This window comes from Pempheris klunzingeri, chromosome 1 (assembly GCF_042242105.1).
Source record: "Pempheris klunzingeri isolate RE-2024b chromosome 1, fPemKlu1.hap1, whole genome shotgun sequence".
NCBI lineage: Eukaryota > Metazoa > Chordata > Actinopteri > Acropomatiformes > Pempheridae > Pempheris > Pempheris klunzingeri.
This window is the reverse complement of record NC_092012.1, coordinates 13,251,136-13,275,214: the sequence shown is the minus strand read 5'-3', so window position 1 is coordinate 13,275,214 and position 24,079 is coordinate 13,251,136. Positions and strand designations below refer to the sequence as shown.

General features: G+C 42.4%; 1 protein-coding gene across 1 annotated transcript in view; it reads left to right on the top strand.

The window, feature by feature from the left end:
• The first annotated feature begins 366 nt into the window (after positions 1-366).
• The window catches only part of fam189a1 (family with sequence similarity 189 member A1), an 87,936-nt gene continuing 64,223 nt past the window's right edge, over positions 367-24,079 (top strand). Inside the window, exon 1 of the mRNA XM_070835079.1 lies at positions 367-615. Coding sequence (XP_070691180.1) covers positions 367-615 — 249 coding nt within the window. The remainder of the gene's footprint in view (positions 616-24,079) is intronic.

Here is a 24,079-nt window from a genome sequence, read left to right as displayed (position 1 = left end):
CCTTTTTGCGTTTTGACTTTTGAGGAATGGGCTGTTTGCCGGAGCCGAGAACTCCATCGGTCTATTTTCTGGGGCTTTATTTCGACTTGAAATATCTCTACTTTGTGCGTGTGTTATGGTGAACCTCTGGTGCCTCGTCCAGCCCGCTCTTTCCTCACCTTTCTCCTCCCATCCGCCGCAGCGCGTCTCTAATTGGAGCGACTCCGAGCATCTTAATTGATGGAAACCATCCACACCGGACACTGACCTCGACTTTGCACCGTCTACCAGCGCACTGCGGGGCTGAAACTCGGCGAGAGTGCTCTCTGTGGATGTTATTGTGCTCCATCGGTGCTGCTGCTGTGTTTGTCGTACCCTCCAGTGACAATGCCGGTGAACGCGCTGCCCCGCGGCGGCAGCAGCGCCATCGGCGGCCCGGGGTCCCTGAGCCCGGCGTCGCTGTCCCGCAGCCTGTCCCGGCTAAGGGAGTACCGGACCCGGACGAGGATCATGCTGGCTCTGGGAGTCTCTCAGATGGTCCTGGGGAGTCTCATCCTGGCCGTCAGCTTCGCGGCTCTGGCTCTCACCACGTCGCCCAGGGTCCGGCACTCCTGTCCTTTCTGGGCTGGTTTCTCTGTGAGTACACTGAGCTGCTTGGATCTGGTGGAATGATTGCAAGTTTATGTCTCCTAAAGAAAACCGATGAAGTAGCCTTAAAGCGTCCCACTGTTGAGACAGCACGGATATGTGATCGGAATAGTCTATAATATGGGCTGTTTTATTTATTTTGCGTCAATAAATTAGGAGTGATCCTGTCATCCTTCGCTACAGTGCCCTCATGGGTGTCTCATCATAGTATAAGAGACCAGAAAATGTTGACATGGTCACAGTAGATTCAGTATTTAAGGAATATTACAACTTGATTTAGGTGTTTCTGGGTTTCAGAGATCCAGGTTTTGAATCTCAGGTGGAGAGCCATGTAACTGTGCCATAGCCAAGAAAAAAAAAAGAAATTAGGTAGACAGATCCAATCTTAGGCCATTAGTAATGAGGAAGCCTCTGTGGTAATCAGTGATAGCACACACACACACACACACACACACACACACACTGATGCACACAAAGTGGAGGGTGATATTTTAAATACTACACAGTGCTCCTTCCTGCGTCTACAGTCGGACATGTTTGGTGGTTGAGATGTGTGTTTTTCATCATGTGAAATTTTCATGGTGGTTTCTGTAAATATTTATGAATGCACACTACCCTGATTCCCTGCCAGAGACCAGAGTCCATTAATTATAGAGGCAGCAGGGCAGAGTGCAGGGGTGAGGGGAGGTCTGTGGCACAAGGGCCATCTGTGTGTGTGTGTGTGTGTGGTGAGAGAGAGCATGTGTGTGTGTGTGTGTGGGAGTGTATAGTTACAGGGGGATAGTAAGCAACCACAGGGGTCAGAGAGCAAAGGTCACTGCACATTCCCGATCAGTGCCTTGAGCTGATTTGACTTGTTTCGGGCCTGTTGTGCTGCGTCCCGCCTTCTGTTATCTTTGTTCAAGAAAAACCTGATGCATCCTCGCGCCCTGAGATACTCAGACTCAGGGAAGCCTCAGCTCTGCATGTTTTTGTCTGTTTTGGTAGCTGCGTTGTTGTGTCTGTGTCGTGCGCACACGGACGTGAAACACCAAAAATACAGCTGCAGGAGTAAAACATTCATCAGACAAGAACATTTCTTTTTATGTAACATTATGTATTATAAGAAGGGCTACACCTTCTGGGAAAGTGTAGCCCTTAAATTTTCATATAACAAGCAATAAAACATGAAATGAACTTCATCTTCAATCTAAATCACATTTAACAAACGATAATGCACCTGAAACTGACTATGAACACAGAGATCTTTTGACTTTTGGTTAATTTCTCCAAAGACTCTGTAAAGTAAGGCAACAGTAAGATGAGGCTCAGGGAAAATGATGCTGGTGAGCTGAGGTTCAGTGCTGTAACTTGGACCGAGGCAGCTGCTGAAAACAGATAGCTCTCCATCATAAAGAACCGTCGGCCACAGTTAGCCAGATAATGCGGTTGAGACCAGCTCTCCATCTGGAGACTCTGTTGATGGAAGTGGTTCAGCCCACAAGCAGTTAGATGGTGGAACTGACTCTGTGTAAAGCTGCAAACCCTAAACTGCTGTTAAATACGTTTAAAATCATCACAGAATTACCAATAAAGGCTTTTATTGTGAAATCTGTCTCCTGGAGTCAGGTTTTACATCTAGTCTCAAGTGTCTGCTTATGATATCTGAAAATGCAGCATCTGGGGTTATTGGAAAGAGCTTATAGGAGCTGAGTTGATGAGAAAACCGTGTCTTTCTCTATCGAGAATTTTGTTTGGGTAAATAAAACAAATCAACATCTCAATTAGGCGGGATGAGATGCCTTTTGCGGCTCTGCGATTTAGTCTGATAAAATGAGTGTATTTGCTCGCAAAAGCTTGCCTTGCATAGCTTTAAGACTCCGTAGAGCTCATCTATTCCTAATTTTAGAGGAGGAGAGTGTTCTCTGTCTCTCTCTCTCTCTCTCTCTCTCTCTCTCTCTCTCTCTCTCTCTCTCTCTGGCTCCGTGCATGTATGCCAATTAATCATCCTCAAGGTGGTGGGCTACATGAGAGGAATCAGACGAGAGGCCGTTATCGTGACTATCTGCTACAAGTTCTTTGTTGCAGTGTATTCATGTTCAAGTTAAGAGTTAAATAGTCTTATATGAACCTCTGTCTCTAAACTCATAACTCTGAGCTTCTTGACAAGAGGATTCGCTCTGCATGTGAATGTAGTTAGCATTGAACCCTGAACCCTGAAGCTTGTACGCTGAGCTTCCTGCAATATTGGTGAACGAAGCTAATGAGGAAGGTGACGACGAATCTTCAACCTATCTGCACTCGTGTGTGTGTGTGTGTGTACTCTGTAGGGGTGTGTGTGTGTGTGTGTGTATACTCTGTAGGTGTGTGTGTGTGTGGCCTCAGCCTGTGGGATGTCATTAAGGATCTCTGTGTGATGGTATTGTTGGATTTCATCACAGTCACAGTGAGGGAAGGCGTAATCTTTACTTCCCACACAGAGCAATCACTGCTGAGCCAAGCCTGGCTGTTCCTCCTCCTCCTACATGCACGCACACACACACACGCGCACACACACGCAGAAACACGCACACAAATACATCTCACCTCAGTGTTGTGCATAACAATGGATCTGTCCCCCTCATCCTGATTTTCTGTGATCCTGAGTTGTGTGTTTGACAGCGTAATCTCACAAGCACATGTCCACACACACACACACACATGCACACACACCACACACAATTGTCTGGCCAGCAGAGACTAATCCCACAAATATTTTGCTCTTTCTCACACCTAACCCAAGGCTTGAAATCATCCCACACCCCTGCTGTAACTCCTTAGCTCAGCAGACAAGCAGCCAGCCGCAGTCACTTCCTGGGGATGTAATTTGGGAGACAAAAGATGACGCAGAGCTCCAACCCTCAGTGGCTCTCAGGCCGGTGTACAGTCTCCTCTGCTCTGCTCAGTTCAGCCAGTGTATCAGCAGGTCTACCTGTTGGCGGTGAATCACGCCTGGCAGGGATCGGCCTCTAAACGCGGCGATGTGGCCGAGTGAGCCAAAGGGCCGCTGCAGCTGTCAGCAGCTGACATGCAGAACAAATTACCGTTCACCTCGCATCTCCACGAATTAATCTCGGAACTTATCCAAGTGTCCAAACACACATACACAAACACAGACTGCCTCTCTCTTCCTTTCCCATTTCCTGTCACAGAGGATAAAGACACTCCAGACAAAATATGCGAATATGTAAATCCATCAGACGGAGTTATTGCAGGCATCCTTCACAAATTCACATTACATTCTGATGCTTTCTATCTCTTTCTCTCTGTATCACTTTCACCCCCCCCCAGTGCTCCAGAGAAGGATTTACCTCTTTTTTTTTTTTTTTCTTCCTCCTCCTCCACTCTCCTGGTCGTGTGTTAGAGGATGAATGTGGATTTTCTGTACAGCTGCTCTAAAAGTAACTCTCCAACATCCCAAATCTACAGACTGTGCCATAACAAAGACAGCTTAAGACGGTATTCTTGGTGTTTGTTGTGAGGCAGCATTTCGAGCACCAAGCGTCAGCAAATTCTGCACTAATCTTCCCGAGTGTGCATTTGTGTGTGTGTGTGTGTGTGTGTGTGTGTTTGAACAGCATGCTCCAAAGTGTTTTGTAGGGGGGGGGGTTGGGTTGTCGGGGCATATTGGGAGGCTGTCAGCGTCTTTGTGCGTGTTTGTTTGTGTGTGTGTGTGGAGGGAGAACAAAGGTCCACAGTGGAGAGAAGATGGCAACAGCAAGATTTTTAGCTGTCACTTTGTCAGGTCTCTACTTTGGTTCTTCTCTATTGGATGAATTACCATAAAGTTTTGGACAAAAAATGTTCCCCAGAGGATGAACCCTCCTGACTACGGTGTTACTTTCATTTAGGCTAGCGCCACCCGCAGGTCAAAGTTTCCATTTATCCTGTGGAATATCTCAACTTCTGCTGGATGAAAAGTTTTGTACTTTAATATTTCCCTGTAAATGTTTATTTTCTGCCTGCTGTACTTAGCATGCTAACACACTAAAGCAAGATCGTCAGCATAACTGAGTACTGCACCAAAGATGGCGCCTGTTCAGTCTGATGCCAATTGCTCACCTGGCCTATTTGCCAAAGTTTCGAGCTTACATGTTACTTATGAGGTTATGGAGCCCGTGAATATGGGTTGTGGCTTTCTTCCCATCATGCCTCGGGCCCAGCAGCTGGGCTGGCGAATCCCTCGTGCCACAGCAGTGACGTCATTCCTTTTCTGTGCTTTGGAAAAGTTTTGCAAAGATTAAAACCCCCATGACAATACAAAGCATAATATTTGATCATGTTTGTAGCTGGAGGCGTCCTGTCAGCAGTTTGACAGACATCTCTTTTACAAAGATGATCTACGGAAAAATGCTGTTTGGGCCGCAGCACATTTTTCATTGCAGTATTGCGAGTGGCCACGGGGACAAGTTGGAAGCAAGGTTGAGTATTCAGTTCTTTATTCTAGATCCATGCAGTACACCTGCTAAAGCATGTTACCATTGTCGGCTCAAATCGCCTGTGTGCCCAAGATTCAGAATCAGATTTTCTTGTTGAGCGCTGTGTTTTATGCTGTTTAGCTCAACTGTTGACCTCTAAAGTGAAGTGCTTCTGGGCCTCTTGCAGGAAATGATTTTACTGGAAATTTTTTGGCACGTATAATGCAGTGGTGGTAGGAAAATGTCATTTTTTGTGTTCGGTGGTTTTAGTGAGGAATAGAGGGCAGCAGTTCTGGTAGTAGAAGAAGACAAATGTTCGATTTGATTGTTTAGTTTCTAGGTTCTGCTGTTTCTGCTTTTCTGCAGCAGGAGAGTGTGAATCATCATTTATTAACTGTCTTATTAGGCTTAGGTTGTATCCTGGCAACAGGTCTTCAGACAGACACACACACGTACACGGATACACCCACACTTCAACGTGTAGTCTTGAGGTGTTGGAGATCATCCTCCTTTTTATGAACAGACTTTGTTGAATATGAATGTTCAGTAAATACAGATGTGGTCGTCTCTTTGTCATGACTCATAACATCAAAGTGAACAGAGTAGTGTTGTATTCGATCAGTGGTCTTTCTCTGCCTTCAAAGTGAACATCAATACTTTCTACCCCAGTGTCAGGCAAATGTGAACCTTTTGTTTTTTTGCATACGTTTAACAAAAAGATCCATATGAATCATAGCTTAAGGTCCAACAATACTAATAATGTAATTTAGTGCATGAAAAGCCACCAAATGTTTGTGTTTGGTCTTTGGAATCCAGCACATCTGTGTAATACTGAGCTCAGATACGCATTGATTTCTAGCTCAGTTAAGTCGTCTGTGTCCCTTGGGTGTCACTTGGGGAGCCTTGCTTTCCTTTGCTTTTCTTTGGAGTTTATTTTCGGCGCAGTAATTGGGGAATGTTTTACTGTGTTCATGTAAGACTTATTGACTCACTTTGATGCAGAGAGCGGGGTAAAAGAACAACATTTTGAAATGTGAATAAACAGAATGGGTTATTTACAGGTGCTGCACTTCCTTAACACATCTGGGTTAAAATATATAAAAATATAAAACAGCTATATATATTTTTTTTTTGTGAGCCATGTTTATAATTCAACACTGCTTTTAACGAAATATTCAATGACTTCAGACCTGTTTGGAATAATTATTGGGTTCTCAATATGTGACTACTTCATCATTGTACTATTGCTGAATGTAGGATTATTTTGGTCAAGGCTTTGATGCACTTTCTGCAAGAAAACATCAAATTTGGGACGGTTTAGAGGTCCTTGGTGTCAAAAAGTTTGACATTCAAAACTTTCTCTTACTGCACCTCTAGGGATATTTAGCCATGTAGACAGTTGGGGTTTTATTCGCCAAGGTTTTGAACTCACAGCATCGAAATGAGACAGTAAAAAATTCAAAAGCAATGTATCTTAACAGTAACAATGTCCTGGTTAGTCAGGACAATCCACAGCACGCTATCAACAGTGTTCATATTACTATTTCTTCCGTCAAATGTTAGATGCCACAAAACCTGGGCAAATCAAACAAGAAAGTAGCTGCACGGCTAGATTCTAGTAGAGATGAGGGTTGTAGAAGACGCTCAGAGGAAATCCTCCTTTTTCGTGACACGCGGCGAAGAAGAAAGCGTGTCTGCGATGAGATGTTCAAGTCACATTATGTAAGTTTGTCCAGCAGCCGTAGCATCCTGTGATTGGATGACCATCCAGTTGCAAACAGCGTGTGACAAAGGCATCATTCTGGGACTCAACACAATGCTCCACTGGGCTGTTTGTTGTTTTGATGCAGCCATTTATTCCCAGCTGTCAATAGAGGACGTGGCTCCTGAGCCGCTTTACTCATCTTGTCAGTTTAGATTAAATGGAGCGGGTGGTCAGCACACACGCTCCCAGACCAGACCACTTACTGCTGGACTCACGGCCCGTCTTAAATCTCATATTGATCAGTTAATTAGATGAGTTCCATCAATCATCAGACTCGTGGTTACTTTCATTTTTACTTGACCTGTTGGTATTTTTCTTAACATCTCTGCAGTGACCTCACTCTTGGGTTTAAAGCAGGCGTGCGGCGTGATGATGTCATGTAATTTCAGCGCCCGGTCCATTCCGAGGTGTCGCTGAACAGCTGTAATTCACTTTCCTGCTGCACCTTTCCATAATAAGTAAGTAGGCTCTCAGCCTGCTGCTCCTCATTACTCTGAGGACCCTCCAGTGCTTCCTGCTGCCTCTCCAGTGTTACCAGTGATCACCATAATGGTGGAGAGAACAGTTTGTCCTCTCCACCACTTCAACACACACACACACACGTGCACACGCGAGATGGTTTACTATTTGAAGTTGTCAGCTTCACTTAATTTGCTTTGTCGTGCGCTTTGCTGTTACATGCTGGAGACGCATTCAGGCTTTCTGCCTCATCTTGTTCCTCTGTCCACTTATACGCTGATATTTTTGGGTCGTTTCATGATCGGTGTTCAGCACTGGGAACAGGATGATCTGAGCTTTGGTGTGTGTGCCACATTAAAAGTCCCTTTGTTACATGGCGTCCGCTCTTTTTTTTTTTTCCTTTCCTTTGCTACATATTGCCTAATGAAGCAGAGAAGCTACCAAGCTCAAAAACTGGCACTGTGCTACGCCTGGTTGACAAAGCAGTCATCGCTGAAATGCAAAGAAAAAAGATGAGTGTTGGGGATGTAATTCTGTGAAAAGATCAGACACTATTAAACGTGTCCACTGCTGTCTCATGGTGCGTTCTTTGAGTAGACGAAACAAAGGGAACTGTCTTTCAAATCAAACTAAAAGCCCACTTTCTTAGCAGCGTTATGTACAAACGGCCCCTCGCCGAGGCCATGTTCAGGTGGGGATGTGTCAAATAATACAGCTCCCTCCTTTAGTCTAGAAATTGGACTTTTGCCTTAAAACACTGCCTATGCACGCTTTTCTTGATCAACCGTTTTGTCTATTAAACATCAGAATACTGTTCATCTCAGTTTGTCAAATGCCTTGTTTTGTCTCAGCAAGAGAGCAAAACTCAAATTTTCAATTTACTACAATATCAGACAAAGAAAAGTGGGGAATTCCCATTTTTCCGGACCCATCAGATGTTTTTTTTTTTGCGTTTTATCAGCTCAAGTCATTGCTGCCATGATATAACATCCTGTCTCATGCTGCTGTGCAGTGTTGTGGTGTGTAATGAGCTTTGCGACGTCACAGTCTGAACATTAGAGAAAATCAAGAAAATTGTCATGTGTTACCAGTAGCAAGTCCCCCTCCAGTTGAAAAATGTGTTTAGCTTATTGAAACTTCACTGTGCAGACAGACATGTGTTGACACTAGAAGGCTGTTTTCACATTAATCTGCTGAGGGAGGAAAGTTCCTCTGCGCCAGAGTTTTACACGTGTACGAGTGAGTGAGATTTTTGTGACAGCTGTGGTCGGGTTTGCAGCTTGTACACGTGTGATTTGACAACTTAAAATCTCCAGTGCAAACACACCGAGACCAGCAGTGTAATACGAGGAGACGTCTTGTGTCCAGCAGTTAAACTTTGAAAATGAACACCGTTCGCATTTTCCTAGACTCTGGATTTTTCAAGGAGGGAGAAGGTGCAGATGTTAGAGAATATTTAACTAGTTAAATGACACAAATTATTATTCCAAGCAGTGTGGTTATATGTCTTAAAACGTGCCTGGAGGAGATCTTTAAACACTGCAGAATGATCAAACACGTATCTGTACTGCACATGTGCACCCACATTACATCTCCGCGTACCCGCCCCTTTGCATTCGCAGACACTTGCAGGCGCACACTGAAACGCACGCACATCAAACGCAAACAGCCTCCATTATGCATCGTTTTGATGTTTGAGGAGTGAAGCTGGTTGATGTGTGATGAAAGCTGTAAGTTTTCTGTTTTTCTGGACATTTTCAGACCTGAACTGCCCCCTGCAAATACATTTGGGAGGACAGAGAGCAGAAGAGAGAGAGAGATAGACGGGGTCATGTGTTTAGGGAAATTTGCTTTAGGTTTTGAATGCATGATTTATTTGTATGTGCGCACATCGCATATCTCTCTCATAAATCCTCCTTTTCTTCCCTCTGCCTGCTCTTGTTTGGAGGGTGCCTGTGTGTTAGCCTGACCCGCAGCCCGGGACGTGTCTGACAGAATGCTTGATGCTGCACTTCTTTACAAACAGCCTCAACCCGGCCGCCAGGAGGTCTGCCTGCAGACTGTTGAATAGAAAAGGCCAACGGGGTTGAAGTGAGCTCAGAGGGAGGGAGGGAAAGCAGAGCAGAGCGCAGAGGGAGACAGAAGATGACCAGAGGCAAATGTCTGTCATGGGATTCGGTTATTCTGCTGCTGGTTTGTAAGATGATGGCGTCGCAGGTGCTGCAATTGTACAACACCTGTATTTACATTTATTCTGCTACTGCGTTTGTGTCAAATCCTACAGGAAAGAGAAGCTTTATGCAGCACGTTCGTCTTTTATTTTTCTGAATGAAGAGTCATAGCCCTCAGTGAAGTAACAGACACCTGGTTCCTCCTGCTGCCGTTGACCTGAGCGAAGACGTCTCTTAGACACTAAAGAGCTTTTCAGTGGCATGTAGCAACAGGCCGCCATCAGTGTGAAGGTCTGATAGCAGACAAACAGATGGAGCTTTGTTGACGTGTTTGACTTGCATCCTCTACCTGCTATTGAGCTCTAACTTCTTCCTGGTTTAACAAAGCTGACTGTCGTCCCTCCCTGCTGCTTTCTATAGCTGATCAATGGGAGCGTCTGCTGACTGGAGCCCCCCTTTGTTCTATGATTAGCAACTGTGTTGCATGGTGCTTTTATGTGTGTACATATGTGTATGTGGGAGCGCAGGTCAGGGGGATGTGAATTTGTGCATCTATTTGTCTATATGGAGACGTAAAGGTTGGTTTTATGCCTCCTCCTCCTCCTTTATCTGTTGAATGCAGACCACAGAGACTTACAGACAGCTCGGCAACAAAATGGTTATTTGTGTTTATCGAGACGCGGGCTGCGGATACAGGAAGCAGGGGAGAGAAGAGAGAGAGCATGTAACAGCATTTCTGTCATATTTTTTATTCTTTTATCTCCCACTCCCTCAGAAAGTAGCCAACCACAGTGCTGAAAGCTGAGGTTAATCAGGTGGTAAGACAGATAAACCAAGAGCCTAAGGACAAATCTGAGAGGTGTTACATAAACACTGTTTGCTTTTTCAACATTACAAGAATGAAGCTTTTAGTCTGAGCACAAAAAAAAAACATTTTGAAAAGAACCAAAGAGAAACAGGAACTTGTGGGTTCTCTTCCAAAAGGAAGAAGAGATCAACATTGAAAATCACATTGACTCTTGTCAAAACACAAATTGTTGAAAAAAAGAAAATAAGCAGCATAACCTTTACTCAACAATATGTTGCTGTCTAGACAGCGATGGCAAAGAATGAAATGCTATGTGTTTTATGTCAGTGGTCTTTAAGCCTTCAACAAAGACAATTTTCCATCAAGCTCAAAACCACCATTTTACTGTAACTCTGAATTTGGACTGCATAGTCGTAACAATAGCAGGACGGGGAGAGACAAATGGTGCCGACAGTTTAGACAGCAGAGATTACAGTTGGAATCAAAAAGCTGAAAAGCGCTGGCAGATGTTATGGATAAGGGAAAAACAATTAAGGTGGTAATATTTCATGGCAGCTGTAGTTTTCTAAATGTATCCACAAACTAAGAATATAGATTGTAAAACTGTATATAGTCCTCTTCTGAGTAGTCAAATGGCAGGTAGGAAGTAAACTTTTTAAAACTCTTTTCCTCATTTCATTAAATTAGAGAACCTGGTGGAACAACTGCGAGCCCGGAGACTAAGTCAGTACATCACCAGAAATACAGTGAGAATATCACAGTTTAAGAAAAATACATCAATTTCCTGGTGGAAATGGGTGACCAGGATGAAATCTGTCCGTTTGGATGAATGAGCCTTGAGGATACATTCTCCAGGTCAGAGGTCAAACCCTCAGCAGCAGTTAATGGTGTACAGAAGGACACCAGATCAGATCATTCAACTTCTCGCAGTGATCACATTTGTCACCTGTAATGTAGTCGCCAATCGTCTCCTGGTGGAGTCCAGCAGCATAATCTTAAAGTCATTTTTCACCGATAATAGCCGGAATGATGCATTTCCCGGTGGAGTCCTGCTGTTCCTGTTGTTTCATCAATACAGATGGGACTGGCAACATGGAGGGAGGCCAACAGTTAATCTCTGGCTGTTTTCCAAGGATTTTGTGCATATTTGCATGCCTCTCCGTGCACGTATAAGAGTGCGAGAAGGCAGGAAGAAAGAACGATGGAGAAGGAGAGAACAAAGTACTGCGCTGATTGATCTGACAGTCTAACACATCTTCCTTTTTAGAGGAGCCTCTGTGGGAGTTTAATAAGAGAAAAAGCCTCCTGAGTCGAGGTTCATCTGTAAAAACATTGTCTTGCTGCTTAACTTCACCTCTGCTGCTCGGGCTGAGTCTCTCTGTCGGTGCCCTTTCTGAGCGCACCTCATTTGTAGTTTTTCTTTATAACCACTCCACAATCGACGTTATTGCATTACTGTCCTCTATATGTATCTCCATATGAGGTGGTGCACTGGAATGACATTGCAGATTTTTTTGAGTAGTTTGAAGTGTCTTTCTCACTGTTTTTTGCTAAAGGGAGCAGCACTAAACTCATTTATTCTAAACTATCCTGAGGCTGAAGTGAATTGTGGGAGTTGCTGTTTTTTCTCTCTTGAGTTCACAAGTTGATTTTTCTTTTTTTTTGGGTTGTGTTTTCTAAATTATGCTTCAAAAGAAAAAGATGAATGCAAAAATGAAAGCAGCGGAGCACAAAGTGAGAGGGACATTACTGCTGATTTCCATCCCGCGCCGGGATGATGGGGAATCTGTGGGTGTTTGCTCAGCACGAAGAAGGCCAGCCACCCCCCGGGCAAATCGGCTCCTCCCTCTGGTTGATATTTCAGCTCTCCCTCCTCTTCCTCTCCAGCTCAGAGTGTTTCTTTTGGCATGGCTTCAGCTTGGTTAGCATGCCTCATCCCCCACCCACCCCTCTCTTAATCGACATTCTTTTTGATCCGAGTCGCTGCCTGTTTCTGTCCCTGGAGGTTACATCTCTGTAGGATCCATGTTTCAGTTGTGGCTTGAGGAGTGTGAGTGCCTCTGGGATTGCACTTTTAGATTTCAGGAGCGTGCACCTATCTGTCATAAAAACCTGAAATGTGTTTTTTTTTCTTCCCCCTGGCAGCCTCAGTGGATAACATGAAGGATAAGTTTCAGACTAAAACACATGTAAATCTTGTGCATGTTATTTTATTTCTCCTCTTACCAGAGGTCTTCTGATTTTCTATTTCTTTCTTTTTCATGCACATCTGGGTGCCTCATCTTTGTTGTTGCAATTTATCTTGTTGAAAAACCACAACACAAAAGTATTTATAAAAGCAACTTCAGCAAACCATTTCTACTTTATTAACTTCTTATTCAGCACAGGTCTCCATCCCTACCACAGCACTGCAGTGCCCTAAAAATATGCTGTATATAAGCTTTTTGCACTGATCAATATCCCCAACTGTGCTTAGTAGAGGAGGATCAGAGCCAGGGAGCCTTCTGCATGAAAACCATGTGTGTGTGTGTGTGTGTGTGTGTGTTTCAGAGCTGATTAATCAGCAACTATTTTGATAATCGATTAACCGTCCTTTTACAAGCAAAAATGTGTTGTTCTAACTCTTCTGTTGTGGTGATTTGCTGCTTTTCTCTGTTTTACATAATTGTAAACTAAGTATATTTGGGTTTTGAACTCTTTGTGAGATGTAATAAGCACTTTGAAGGCGCCATCTTGTTGTCTGATAAATTGTGATTCACTTTATAAAATGATTTCCAAAAATATCATCAGAAGATTAACAATAATTAGAATAATTAATTGCAGTCCTAATATGTTTCTGTATGATAGTGCAGCATAAGAGAGCGCTCTTGTCTGCGAAACACAGAGTATATGACTCATGATAAGCACATAATGTCCCAGAGTGCAGATGTGCGCTGATTAAAAACTGGGAAATACATTGTTTAGTGTGACTTTATTATTATAAGTTGTGGACATGAGATGGTCATGGCAGCTTTCCAGCTTGCAGGATATTAAATATATTTCAGTAGGTGTCGTGGAAACACCTGACAATGAAATAAACAATATTTTTAGCAGACAGGTTGAAACGTTTACAATAACTGAAGATAGTAATCACATAATGGAGCATTTTTAGGGCTGCAGAAAATAAACGTCGCCGACAATCACCAAGAGAATGAAAACAGAAAAGGGGACTAACGTCTAGAAAATCACCTGTCGCATTATGACGCTGTGGGAACCATCATCTCCATACAATCATTTCACTATTACTCACCACACTCACTGCACTAAAGCCACAGGAAAACCACAACACACCACTAAGTCCTCTAAAGAAAAACAGCTTTTTATCCAGGGTGGAAACAGAGGCATCTTTATACAATGACAAACGATCTATAACTGTGAAAATAGAAGCAGTGTTCTTATTCAGTGTCGACTTTGATTGAGACCTTGTCAAGGTTGGTTACTATGGCAGCCAGAGACAGTTACCATGGCTTGTTGCCAGTCCGAATCATTTGAGGTAGATGAGGGAGTCGGTGGGGGTCTCTCTCTCTCTCTCTGACTGTCGTCTACTGACACCAGCTTTAAGGGGATGAAGAAGCAAGGAAGAGAAAGAGCTTGTAGCGCATGAAGATCAGAGCGCTGAGAGGCTCGTCATGGCTGAAATGACAGACAGGCTGTGAGAGGGAGAGCAATCAATATGAAAGAAAAGGAACAACAAAGGGTTTAGAGAAGAATGACATCTATTAGAGGAACGAGGAGGGAGAGTGAAATGTTTTGGTTGAAGTCAATTACAGCCGCGGTTCTGTGGAGTAATGAGACTGGCCGTTTCTCATGCCTCTGTATCTCTCTCATTAGTTGGCACTGGAGGACAAAAACTGTGTTGTCGCAAGTGTAGTTTATATTTGTGTTTGTGTGGACGGAGCAACAGCGCAACAATAGCAGTCTGGCCTCTCCTGCACTGACTGCACATCCTGGGCAACACGTAGACTGGACAGGATTTAAGTGTAAATGTCAGTATTCTGCACCATCTCTGCAGCTGCTTTTTTTTTTTTTTCCTATAACTCGCTCTGTTTCTCAGTTCCCCAGTCTTGTATCTGTTTCTTTCTACTCATGTTCCATCTATACAGCTTATTCAACACTGACGCTAGGGAGGGACTTCATCCAGCAACACCATCAAACTGAAAGACATTTTGTTCGAGGTGAGACACTGCGTGAAAAGCATCCTTCAAGGACTCGCATTCACATTGGATGATTCTGCTGTGCCAAAGTCATTGTTGAGTGTCAGTGCAAGAAGTAGTGGTGCTACTTAATTAATTTAGAGGTGGAATAACAAGGAGAAAGAAATGGGATTTCATGCCGGAGACTCATGTTTGTGTTCTATCTCAGACCAACAATTGATTTTTTTTTTTTTATATAAGCAGTCTTCCTCTAATCTACCGTGGCCCTGAGAGCTCAACACACTGACAAAACACAGACAAATACTGTCCAATTAGCAGCATTATGTACAGCTGTATTCTAATAGCGAAGATTTTGTCCGTGCATTGAGCGCCCAGGGCCACCATACTAATCAAACTGGGGTGTGGGCACGCGAGTGGGGTCGGTATACAGGTTTGCGAAATAAAAAGATTTTTGACAAGGCAAGACAAGAAAAAAAGGGTGATGCTCAATGAGCAAACATGTCAGCCAAATCTAAAATGTGATAAATTTGTGCTCTTGGGTTCACTGGCAGTGTAGCAGATGCAATTTGTGCCTTTTGTGCTTAAAACTTGAAGGCCACATTTTAGACAGCCAGTTGTTATTTTGATAAAATTCCAATATGTCCAATTTGTTTCTAGTTGTCAGTGGTTGATGAACAATTTTGAGAGCCACTGCTTGATCTATGCTGAAATTGTCTTTAATAAAAAAAAAAAGGAGTTATAATAGCTAAATAGTACTACTAATAGTTACTAATACTACTAATACTAATAGTAGGTAAAAATATTGTCATCAAAGCTCATCTGGGGTCTTGAAGAATCCCCAAAATCAACATTATTCTGATGGAGTGTGCTGATCAGAGCACATAAAAGGAGACCTCAGAGCATGTTCAATGAGTCTGTGTATGTGGGTTGACGCAGCCTGAGTCTTTGAACAGCTGGAGTCATGAAACAACAGAGAACCTGTGGGCTTCAAACATGGCGGGGCATCAGTCCTTTGAAACATGACAAGTGAGGATCTGATCAAAATGTCAGTGTCAGAAAATGGCAGAGCAGAGTTGAAACTTTGAGTATAAAAGCATATTGCCCGTGCAGTCACCTGCACCGGAGATATACAGTGTCCTTCCTGCAGAATATGCCAATAAACAAGGATATCATCATTAGTGAGAGAATTAACAGGGTGACTTCTTTACATTGTCATCTCTGCTCTCTCATGTCGGAGTGATCGCTTCTGCAGTGCAGTGCTTGTTGAACTCCCACTACTCTTGTCTCGGGGAGGGTGTAGACGGAAGCAGACGGTGTGAACCAACCAGAACAAGTCACTTGTGCTGCAACAAAGACTTGATCTCTCACCAGTGAGCAAGAATATTTGTGTTTGATGAGGCTGGACGCTCTATTGTTGGGGACTGAACCCTGCACTCTGAATTAGCTGAGTGGTGCAGCAGTGCAGTCAATGAACATCTGAAACCTTTCTTTCTCCAGGCTGAACTGTTTCAGATGCGTACCTTTTTGAAAAGAAGATACGTGTGAATCTAGTATGTCACATCTGTGTAAAATGTTCTTTATATTGCAAAATTACAGATGCACTGTTTTTGACTTTTCATCCAAATGTCATAGTATAGACAAGGATGGGAAGGACAAGAAAAACTCCCATTATTACAATTCAGAATAGCCCCACAGCTAGCCTTGTAGTCAAACCATTTAAATAGCCTCACTGAGTTTGTTTTCACTGTGCTATGCCTATTCATTAAAGGTGCAGTTGGTGAGATTGAGAAGAGAGTGGATTTTGCTTGGGAATTTGCTTGAGCACAGCTTCCAGGTCCTTCCCCTCTTGGCTGAGCTTCTGTTCTGCCCTCAAAGCCCCCTCCCTTCAGAGGAGGCTGTCATGCACACGCAGGCTAGTAACCATGCAAATGGTATATACAACAGTATGAATGAAACTAGAACTATGGTCCACATAAATAGAAATAAAATATTTTACAATAACAGTAGATTATATTAGGTTAGTTATATTTTATCTAGATGATTGGTCATCATTTCATTACCCGTGTATCTAGAAAATAAACAGTCTAACTTTGATAACTTAAATGTTACAGTGTTTCTAAACATACAGTGAGCTTCATATCAGTGGTGTATCGGCCATCTGGCATCCTGGGACAAATCCTGGTGGGCCATCGCATTAGTAGGTGTAGAGTAGTCCCGCCAAAAAGGTCAAGGAAGGTGGTAGGCAGGCAGACTCAGCAGACTTCTTGTGTGCAAAAGAGGTGATTTTATTTCACAGTGCTTCTCCATGAAGGTAAACTTAAATTATAAAACAATACAAAAGTTATTTACAAAGAAACATAATTTCAAAACTCAACTGTGGCAACTCCAAAAAAAAAAAAAAAGAAAATATCACACTGTGGCAGCACAGCCCTCACATCTCTGTCAATCAATTCCCCCAGACACCCAAATACCTACTCCTTATATAGGACATTCAATTCACACCTTGGCTCACTTCAGCTCTACCATTCAGTAACATGGTGACCTAGTCTGTACCCCTGAATGCAAACAAATCTGCAAATAAAATCATTGTACACACTACAAACTTCTAGGCATTTCTAACCATTTCCCCACAAGCTAAACACGTGAAATCAATATGAATCTATGCGTTTTAATACCAAAGAAACATTTGTCAAAAGGAAAAAAAACCCTCCACTTGGTCTGACCCAATGATGTCACTCTGACATCACCAACACCATAAACTGGGGAAGTGCTGGGCCGGCCTCCTCTCAAACCCTACTCCTACATGGTGAGCCAGAACAAACAGAAAGGTAAGTATAAACAAAGGAACGAACAACTGGACCACATTTTACCTGCAACTTAATTAGTTAGTTAGTTTAACTGAACTGATTAATGACGACTGTTTTACTTTAATCCTTCATGCGATAGATGTAAACTGTAGCCTAATAACAGAAACAAACCCGGGATAGTATTAATTAAGTAAGTTAAGTATTATTAGTTAAATTAAAGCGAAACACACATAGGGAAAACAGTCTGTAGTATGAACATGTCCAGGGACGAGTGCTGAGGAGAAATGAGCGCTCTCACCCACTTTGTCACAGTAGGCTCATCATAAAGTCCTCACCAGCCCTTTTTGTGTGCTTGTCATATGGGGAGTGTGCATGAGAGTGTGCTCCAAAAGTGTTTCATACTAACTTGCTTATTCAACATTAGCTAGCACATCAGCTACTACAGCAAAATAGATGGCGAGCCCGTAAATGAGCCGCTTATTTACGTTGGTCCCCTGGTAAGATGAATGTTTGCTAATCTCCTGAAGCTGTACGTCAAAGATACTGAGCTTAATTTAAGGAGGAGGGCTGTGCAGCGTGTGCATGAGCAGTGACTGACACTGCAATAGAGACTCCTCCCGGCTCTGATTGGTTGTTTTTGTTCAGGCGTGGTGGATTCGTGCAAATTAGGAGCACGAGGAGGATCCAAAGGAACCAGATTTGTTTTCACAGTCCCGTGTCATATTGCCAGGATACGGTGAGCTTCAGCAAATATGGCAAAAAGCTATCTTCATGGCTTTCATAGTAAATTACCTACTGAACCTTTAACGAGAGAAACGACATACAAACCATACAGTTCCTTTTAAATGAGATGAATTGACTGTATTAGTGTTAATACTGGATTAAAGTTTCATTGACACCCAATGTGAATGATATTTCCAACATGGCTGCTTGTAATTACGGTCTGAAGAATACGACGCTAATGTGACATAAGAGCTTAGAGTTTGCTTGTCTCACCTTCCCTTACCTGACTGGTGCGTTTTCATTTACATTATTGGAGGAGATTAAAAACTTATACATGAGTTATGTTACTTCTGTTGCAGAACACGGGGGGGGGAGGGCAGTCAAAGCATGTTTAATTAGGTTCAGTTCGTGCCGCCCTGCAGTAGTGTTCAGTGTTCCTGCTTCCTGTAATGGGAGGAATTACAAAGCAAAGCTTGTGGCAGGAGCAATTGTGCATTTCTACTCTGGAGCAACACCCAGAGCTCTATTCAGTCCCAGCAGGTAAATACAATAGATCTCCGCTTGTTATCGCTGCATTGTGGTTTTGTACTAGTTCTACTTGTCACACGTTTGTGTTGGCAGTTGGGTACTTGGGACTGGTCATTTTTTTTCTCTCGCCATCTTTCTAAGAATGTAAAAGTTATAAAATGTGTTTTAGCAATTGAAGAAAGGAAAGAAAAGTGACACTGATAGACAAGTTTGGTTGATGCCATGACGGGCCTCCTCAGCCTAAATTATTCATCAATTATCTGCATTTTTTTCTGCCAAGTCAAAGGAGACAAATCTCTCCTCAGGACAGATTAGAACACAGATTTTTAACTTGCTAAGTGTTTTCTAGTTGGCAACATCCTGTTGATTCTCATTTTTAATACACACGGTTGCCACATTCATCGTAAATGTTCCTCATTAAATCTGGAACTGAATTTTAAGTGTTGACAGGACTCCCATTATGAGCATCCTCTCCTCACAGTGTGTGTCTGACTCTCACGCTCCCTGCTGTGTCACTTTCCAAGGTCAGCTGATGTTCTTATCAACACACAAGCACCACTGCAGCGTTTTTAAAATTCCTAATAGCTCTGTTTCTCCTGAGCAACAGCATTTGAAATTTGCCCTCCAGTGAGCAAGAAGCCTACCTTTTCTCTCTTTCTTTTCTTTCAATTTCAGTCTGACGGGTGTAAATGAGGAGCAGCAGGTCTCAAACATCGCTGCTCAATGCATCGATTGTCTTCATGTGGCATTGACTTGTGTTTCATCCAAGGCTGCGCTGTGGTTTCAGAGGAACTAGCCCTCCTCGTTTTTAATCGAGTTTAGCACTGAGGAAGCGCTCCCTACTGATTTCAGTCTGTGTTGGTTGTGTTAGAGAATGAACTATCAAGGTGAAGAATATCTGAGTAGTGCACACTCAAAATGACTGCAGGGTTTCCCCCTATAGGAGAAAAATCAGTATTTGTAAGAAACAAAGAAAAGGTGATTTAAAAAAAAGAGATAAATTAAAATAATTTTGAGGGTTTGCAAAGAAAGAAATAGTCTCATCTGTTTGGCCAAAGTAAGAAAATGTAAGGGGAAAAAAACATTCCAATCTGGCCTTTTAATCTTTCATCACAATGAACTATGAAGTTAAAGCAGTAGTTTGACTGGAAAATATTATTAGCTTTCTGGCAGAGTTAAATGAGAAGATTCACACACTCTCATATCTGTCCATTCAGGACAGCTGGTTAGCTTAGCTTAGCACAAAGACTAGAAATGGGGAAATTACTCTGTTGAAAGGTTAAAAAAAAAAAAAATCAATACCAGCGCCTCTAAACTCACTAATTAACATGTGGCATTTGTTTAAAAAAAAAAAGAGAGAGATGGCTTCGTACTGAATGGACTCTTATGAATGTGGCATCAATTTTCATCTAACTCTCCACCAGGAAGTGAATAAGCGCATTTCTCTAAATGTCAAACTATTCCTTTAAGGCTTAAACTGTACATGTTTGTCTTGCTCAGCTTATCTGAATTTCACAGATGGTTTCAAGCTGCAAAGTTTTCTCATCAGTGCAGAGTGGCGGCTGCACTGACATCAGACAAGGTCACACCCACTGCTGTGGTGGAGGTGTTCACCATTTGGATTACAGCGATAATCCCTTTATTATTTGACAATGTGTTACCTGAGTCTGGTCTGACCTCTGCAATGATGTGATTGGTGATCAGGATCTATTTGTGCAGTGCAGAGTGTGTGTGTGTGTGTGCGTGTTGGGGTGTGTGTTGGTGTGTATATATTATCCACACAGAGATGATGGTTTTGCCTTTTCTCTGTGTTTGAGTTATCACCTAAACTAAGACACGGTTATCTGATCTTTGCCTGTGATTTGATCAATAGACAAAATTACCACAGCCTCCCAAAAGGCCAATATTGTTGTGTGGTAATGGAAATGCACTGCCACACGAGCAGTGCTTTCTCCAGAAGTAATCCACATTGATTTGTGGGGCCACTTTGATAAATTGAGGGGGTTTTAGGTTTCGTGTTGGTCTATTGCGCAGTGCTCGGCTCCCTCTATGTGTTGTGAGTGGGTTTTAAATTGATGCCTATGGATCAGTGTACAGTACAAACGCTGTTGGGGCCCCGTAACAAAATGCTAACATTTATATTAAAAAATCTCTTTCCATATTTGTCAGTTTTTGTATTCTAAAAGTTTTGACCACCCAAAAAAACATCCTCACTTTGGGGACACTTGGCTGTTAACAAGTTATTTTCATATGCTAATGATTAGTGTGTGGGTGAAAATCCCTATAAATATTTATGAAAGTGGGGGCTTATTTGTGCTTTCATTTGTTACAGAGAATGACAGTTAACAACATGCAGTTCATAATTCAAAGCAGCAGGAACTCAAAAAATCTCTTCTTTGTACTTATTTTTTTTTAACTACTTTTTTTTGTATAGTGATTCAGTCAGAGTTCCTGTAGGTGGGATACATTTTATCATCAGTGTGGCTGCAACTGCTTCTTCTGTCCATTAGCAGGAAGGTGTTAACAGAAATGAGGGGATTAAAATACTCTTGAATGCAGAGTATGTGACATTTACCTTGTGCATTCAGAGGTGCTTTATTCAGGTGTTTTTGCAGACAACATTGTGGCGGGACGGAAATTAATTGGGGCAGAAATGCCCTTGAAATTTAATCACACAGCCGTGAAATTAGAAACGAGGGGGCAAACAAAACGTAACTGCACAGAGGCAGCAGTAGAATAAAATGCTGAGTCCACACAAAGCTCCGCACTGCATCAACACGAACAAAACAACTAATCTAACCAACTAACTGGGAAAGAGCGAGGGGCGCACAGAATCATCCTTTTCCATCAGGAGTAGCTGTAAACACTTTAGATTACAGCCTGCAAATTACAGTGTAAATATTTAGTACATACGTGGTACAAATGAAATGCTTACTGGGCATTTACCAGCAGGTACAAGGGAATAAATACAAGGTACAATAACGAACAACAATATTTTTCAGTCAGCATATCACATAACCACACTTCACTTGCACTGAAAAGGGGGCTAATGTATTCAACGGCCTGCCCACCAAGGACTTACCATGAATGAATGTGTTATTCACCTGAAGGAGCTCACATGGGCTTACAAGACAGTGCTTATGACCTGTAGACAAACAAATTAGATATATTAACATTTTAATGAGGCACTTTTTGATGCTTTGTCTTGATTATAGTTTGTGGAAACATAACACAGTTGACGAAACATAAAGAAAATTGACATGTGACACCGTTCTTCATGACGCATGTTGTCCAGAATCGGCTCCATAGCTGTTTATGATCTGATGCTATGACGGGACATAAATGCTTGTCTAAGTCCATCTTTGATCCCAGTTTTGATCCTGCACTGGATCTCAAAACTACATTACTGTTCCCCGGTATGCTTACCACCTTTAAAACATGTACATAGGCACAATAACTACAGCTGTAGAGATACACCCCTCCTCCAAGGCTTAACACAGTGTTTTGCTGTCTAGCAACAATAATAATGTACACTACACTAATTTAATAAGCACCCTTTAAAGTAAATAATAGCATAGCTAATTTCATTGCCATATCATATTACCCTTGTTAGTATTTCCCCTTTTTTCTCCATTCTTGTTATCCAGTAATAAAGTTACTGTATTTTTACTGTTACCCCCTTATTCCCTGTACGTCACGTTGTCTTTCCCTGCATTCATTTGTGTTGTGTGATGTTGGTACTCGGTAAGCTTTTCGTTGATACGCCATATATATTGAATAATTACACTTTAATTATTGCTGTAACCTGGATAAATGTCTGCAGTACAAAAGGAGAGTTTGCCAAAAGGTTTTCACAATTCTTGGAGAAAGATTGTGCCTTCAGGGCATTCTTAAAGCAATGTGATTTAGCAGGAATGTATGTGAAACTGAGGCTTTTAGGCAAGGTAATATTTAATTTATACCAGTTATTCTCTGAGGACATTCGTGATAATACTCTTCCATCACTCACATTCACACCTATACATCCCAGTGGATTGAATATAGAAATAATTAAGAAGCAGTGATCACACACAAAGTCACAGAATGCAGCGCTGAGACTACACTGTGAATTCACTCATCTGGTTTCAGCTGCACTCTTCGGTTTGTTTGCCATCGCTCTCTCTTTGTGTGTAATGCTGCATAACCATATATAAAGTGTAATTAGTGTTCCTAGGTTGTAATTGCTCTTGGCTTCACTGGTAATCTTCAGCGAGTTGGGAGTGAGCATTGCTCATTTGTTTATGCGCTCCTTGATGAAATGATGAATGTGCTGTGTGGACGACTGTGTCACATGAAGATAAGCGTGTTCATTAGCGTGATGCATGCTTTTCATGGGCGGCGTCGCACACCCGCCTATTCTTGCAGTTGAGTTGAGCAAACATCTCATAACCTCGGTCGAAATTCGCTGTTAAATAGACCAGCCTTTACATCGTGTCTATTGTGCTCATAAAAATGACAGATTTCTCTTAGGTTTTTCCCAGAAAGAGTGGTTAGCTCAGAATTACTGCACCCCTCTGTGGCTACAGCGTGTGGTGCTTGCCCTTCTCAAAACTAAATCAGGTTAAATTAGGTGACAGTAATTCCACATTAAGATCTGGAGTCTTAAGATTATGGTTTGGAATTTCCCTCTAGAGGACAAAACGTGAAACCAAAGCCAACAAATCCTCCATAACGTTACAATAACAGAGACAAATTATGTTGTGAGAGAGGACTCTACTCTAAATAAGGCCGTGTTCTCCCTGATGGTTGTTGTACTTCTTTGCATTATCCCACAGTCATCTGTTACTATTACACATGAAAATGAACATGAATGTTGCTGTTGCTGTTTTATCCTCTCAAACATGCATTTTAACAGTTTTTCTTCCTTTCATTTTTCATTTCCATTCATGTTTTGTTACATATGCAGATTTAAAATGAACAGCCTACAACCATGGAAAGAACATATGGCTAAATATACAGCTTCTGATGGAGCTCTGTGAAGAGGACATAAGACATGGAGGCTCAGCGTAGTTGTCTATTTATGATCCAGTGAACAGCAGACTAGTCTGAGAGGTTTCTATGGATGTTTTCATGCTGCAACAGACATGAATTGAAGCTGACCGCAGTGCCTGTTGTCCATAAAAGAGGAAACTATAAAGTTTTACATCCACCTTTCAAGACTACAGGGGGTGAGTGTTTAATACTTAAAAGATGGTGGTGCTTTAAATCACTTGGTCTTCGCTTTACTCCTGGAGAGAAGAGGAGAGCAGAGTGGGTTGTACAGGAAAATCCTTGTGGGTGCATCCGCCTGTCTCTTCCACTCTCTTCAAACCTTGTGTAAAGTCGTATCATCTGAATGGCTCTCACCCCAGGCCACAGCGCCCCGGCTGATATGTAAGTGAGAACATTACTCTGTGGCTGGCTTGCATGGGGTCTGTGCAGGGAGACAAGACTTCACTGGAAATATTTAAACAGCCATAAAATTGTTCTTTTATAAAGAAGACCGCCAAAAAAAAAAAAAAAAAAACAGCAGCAGGGTCAGAT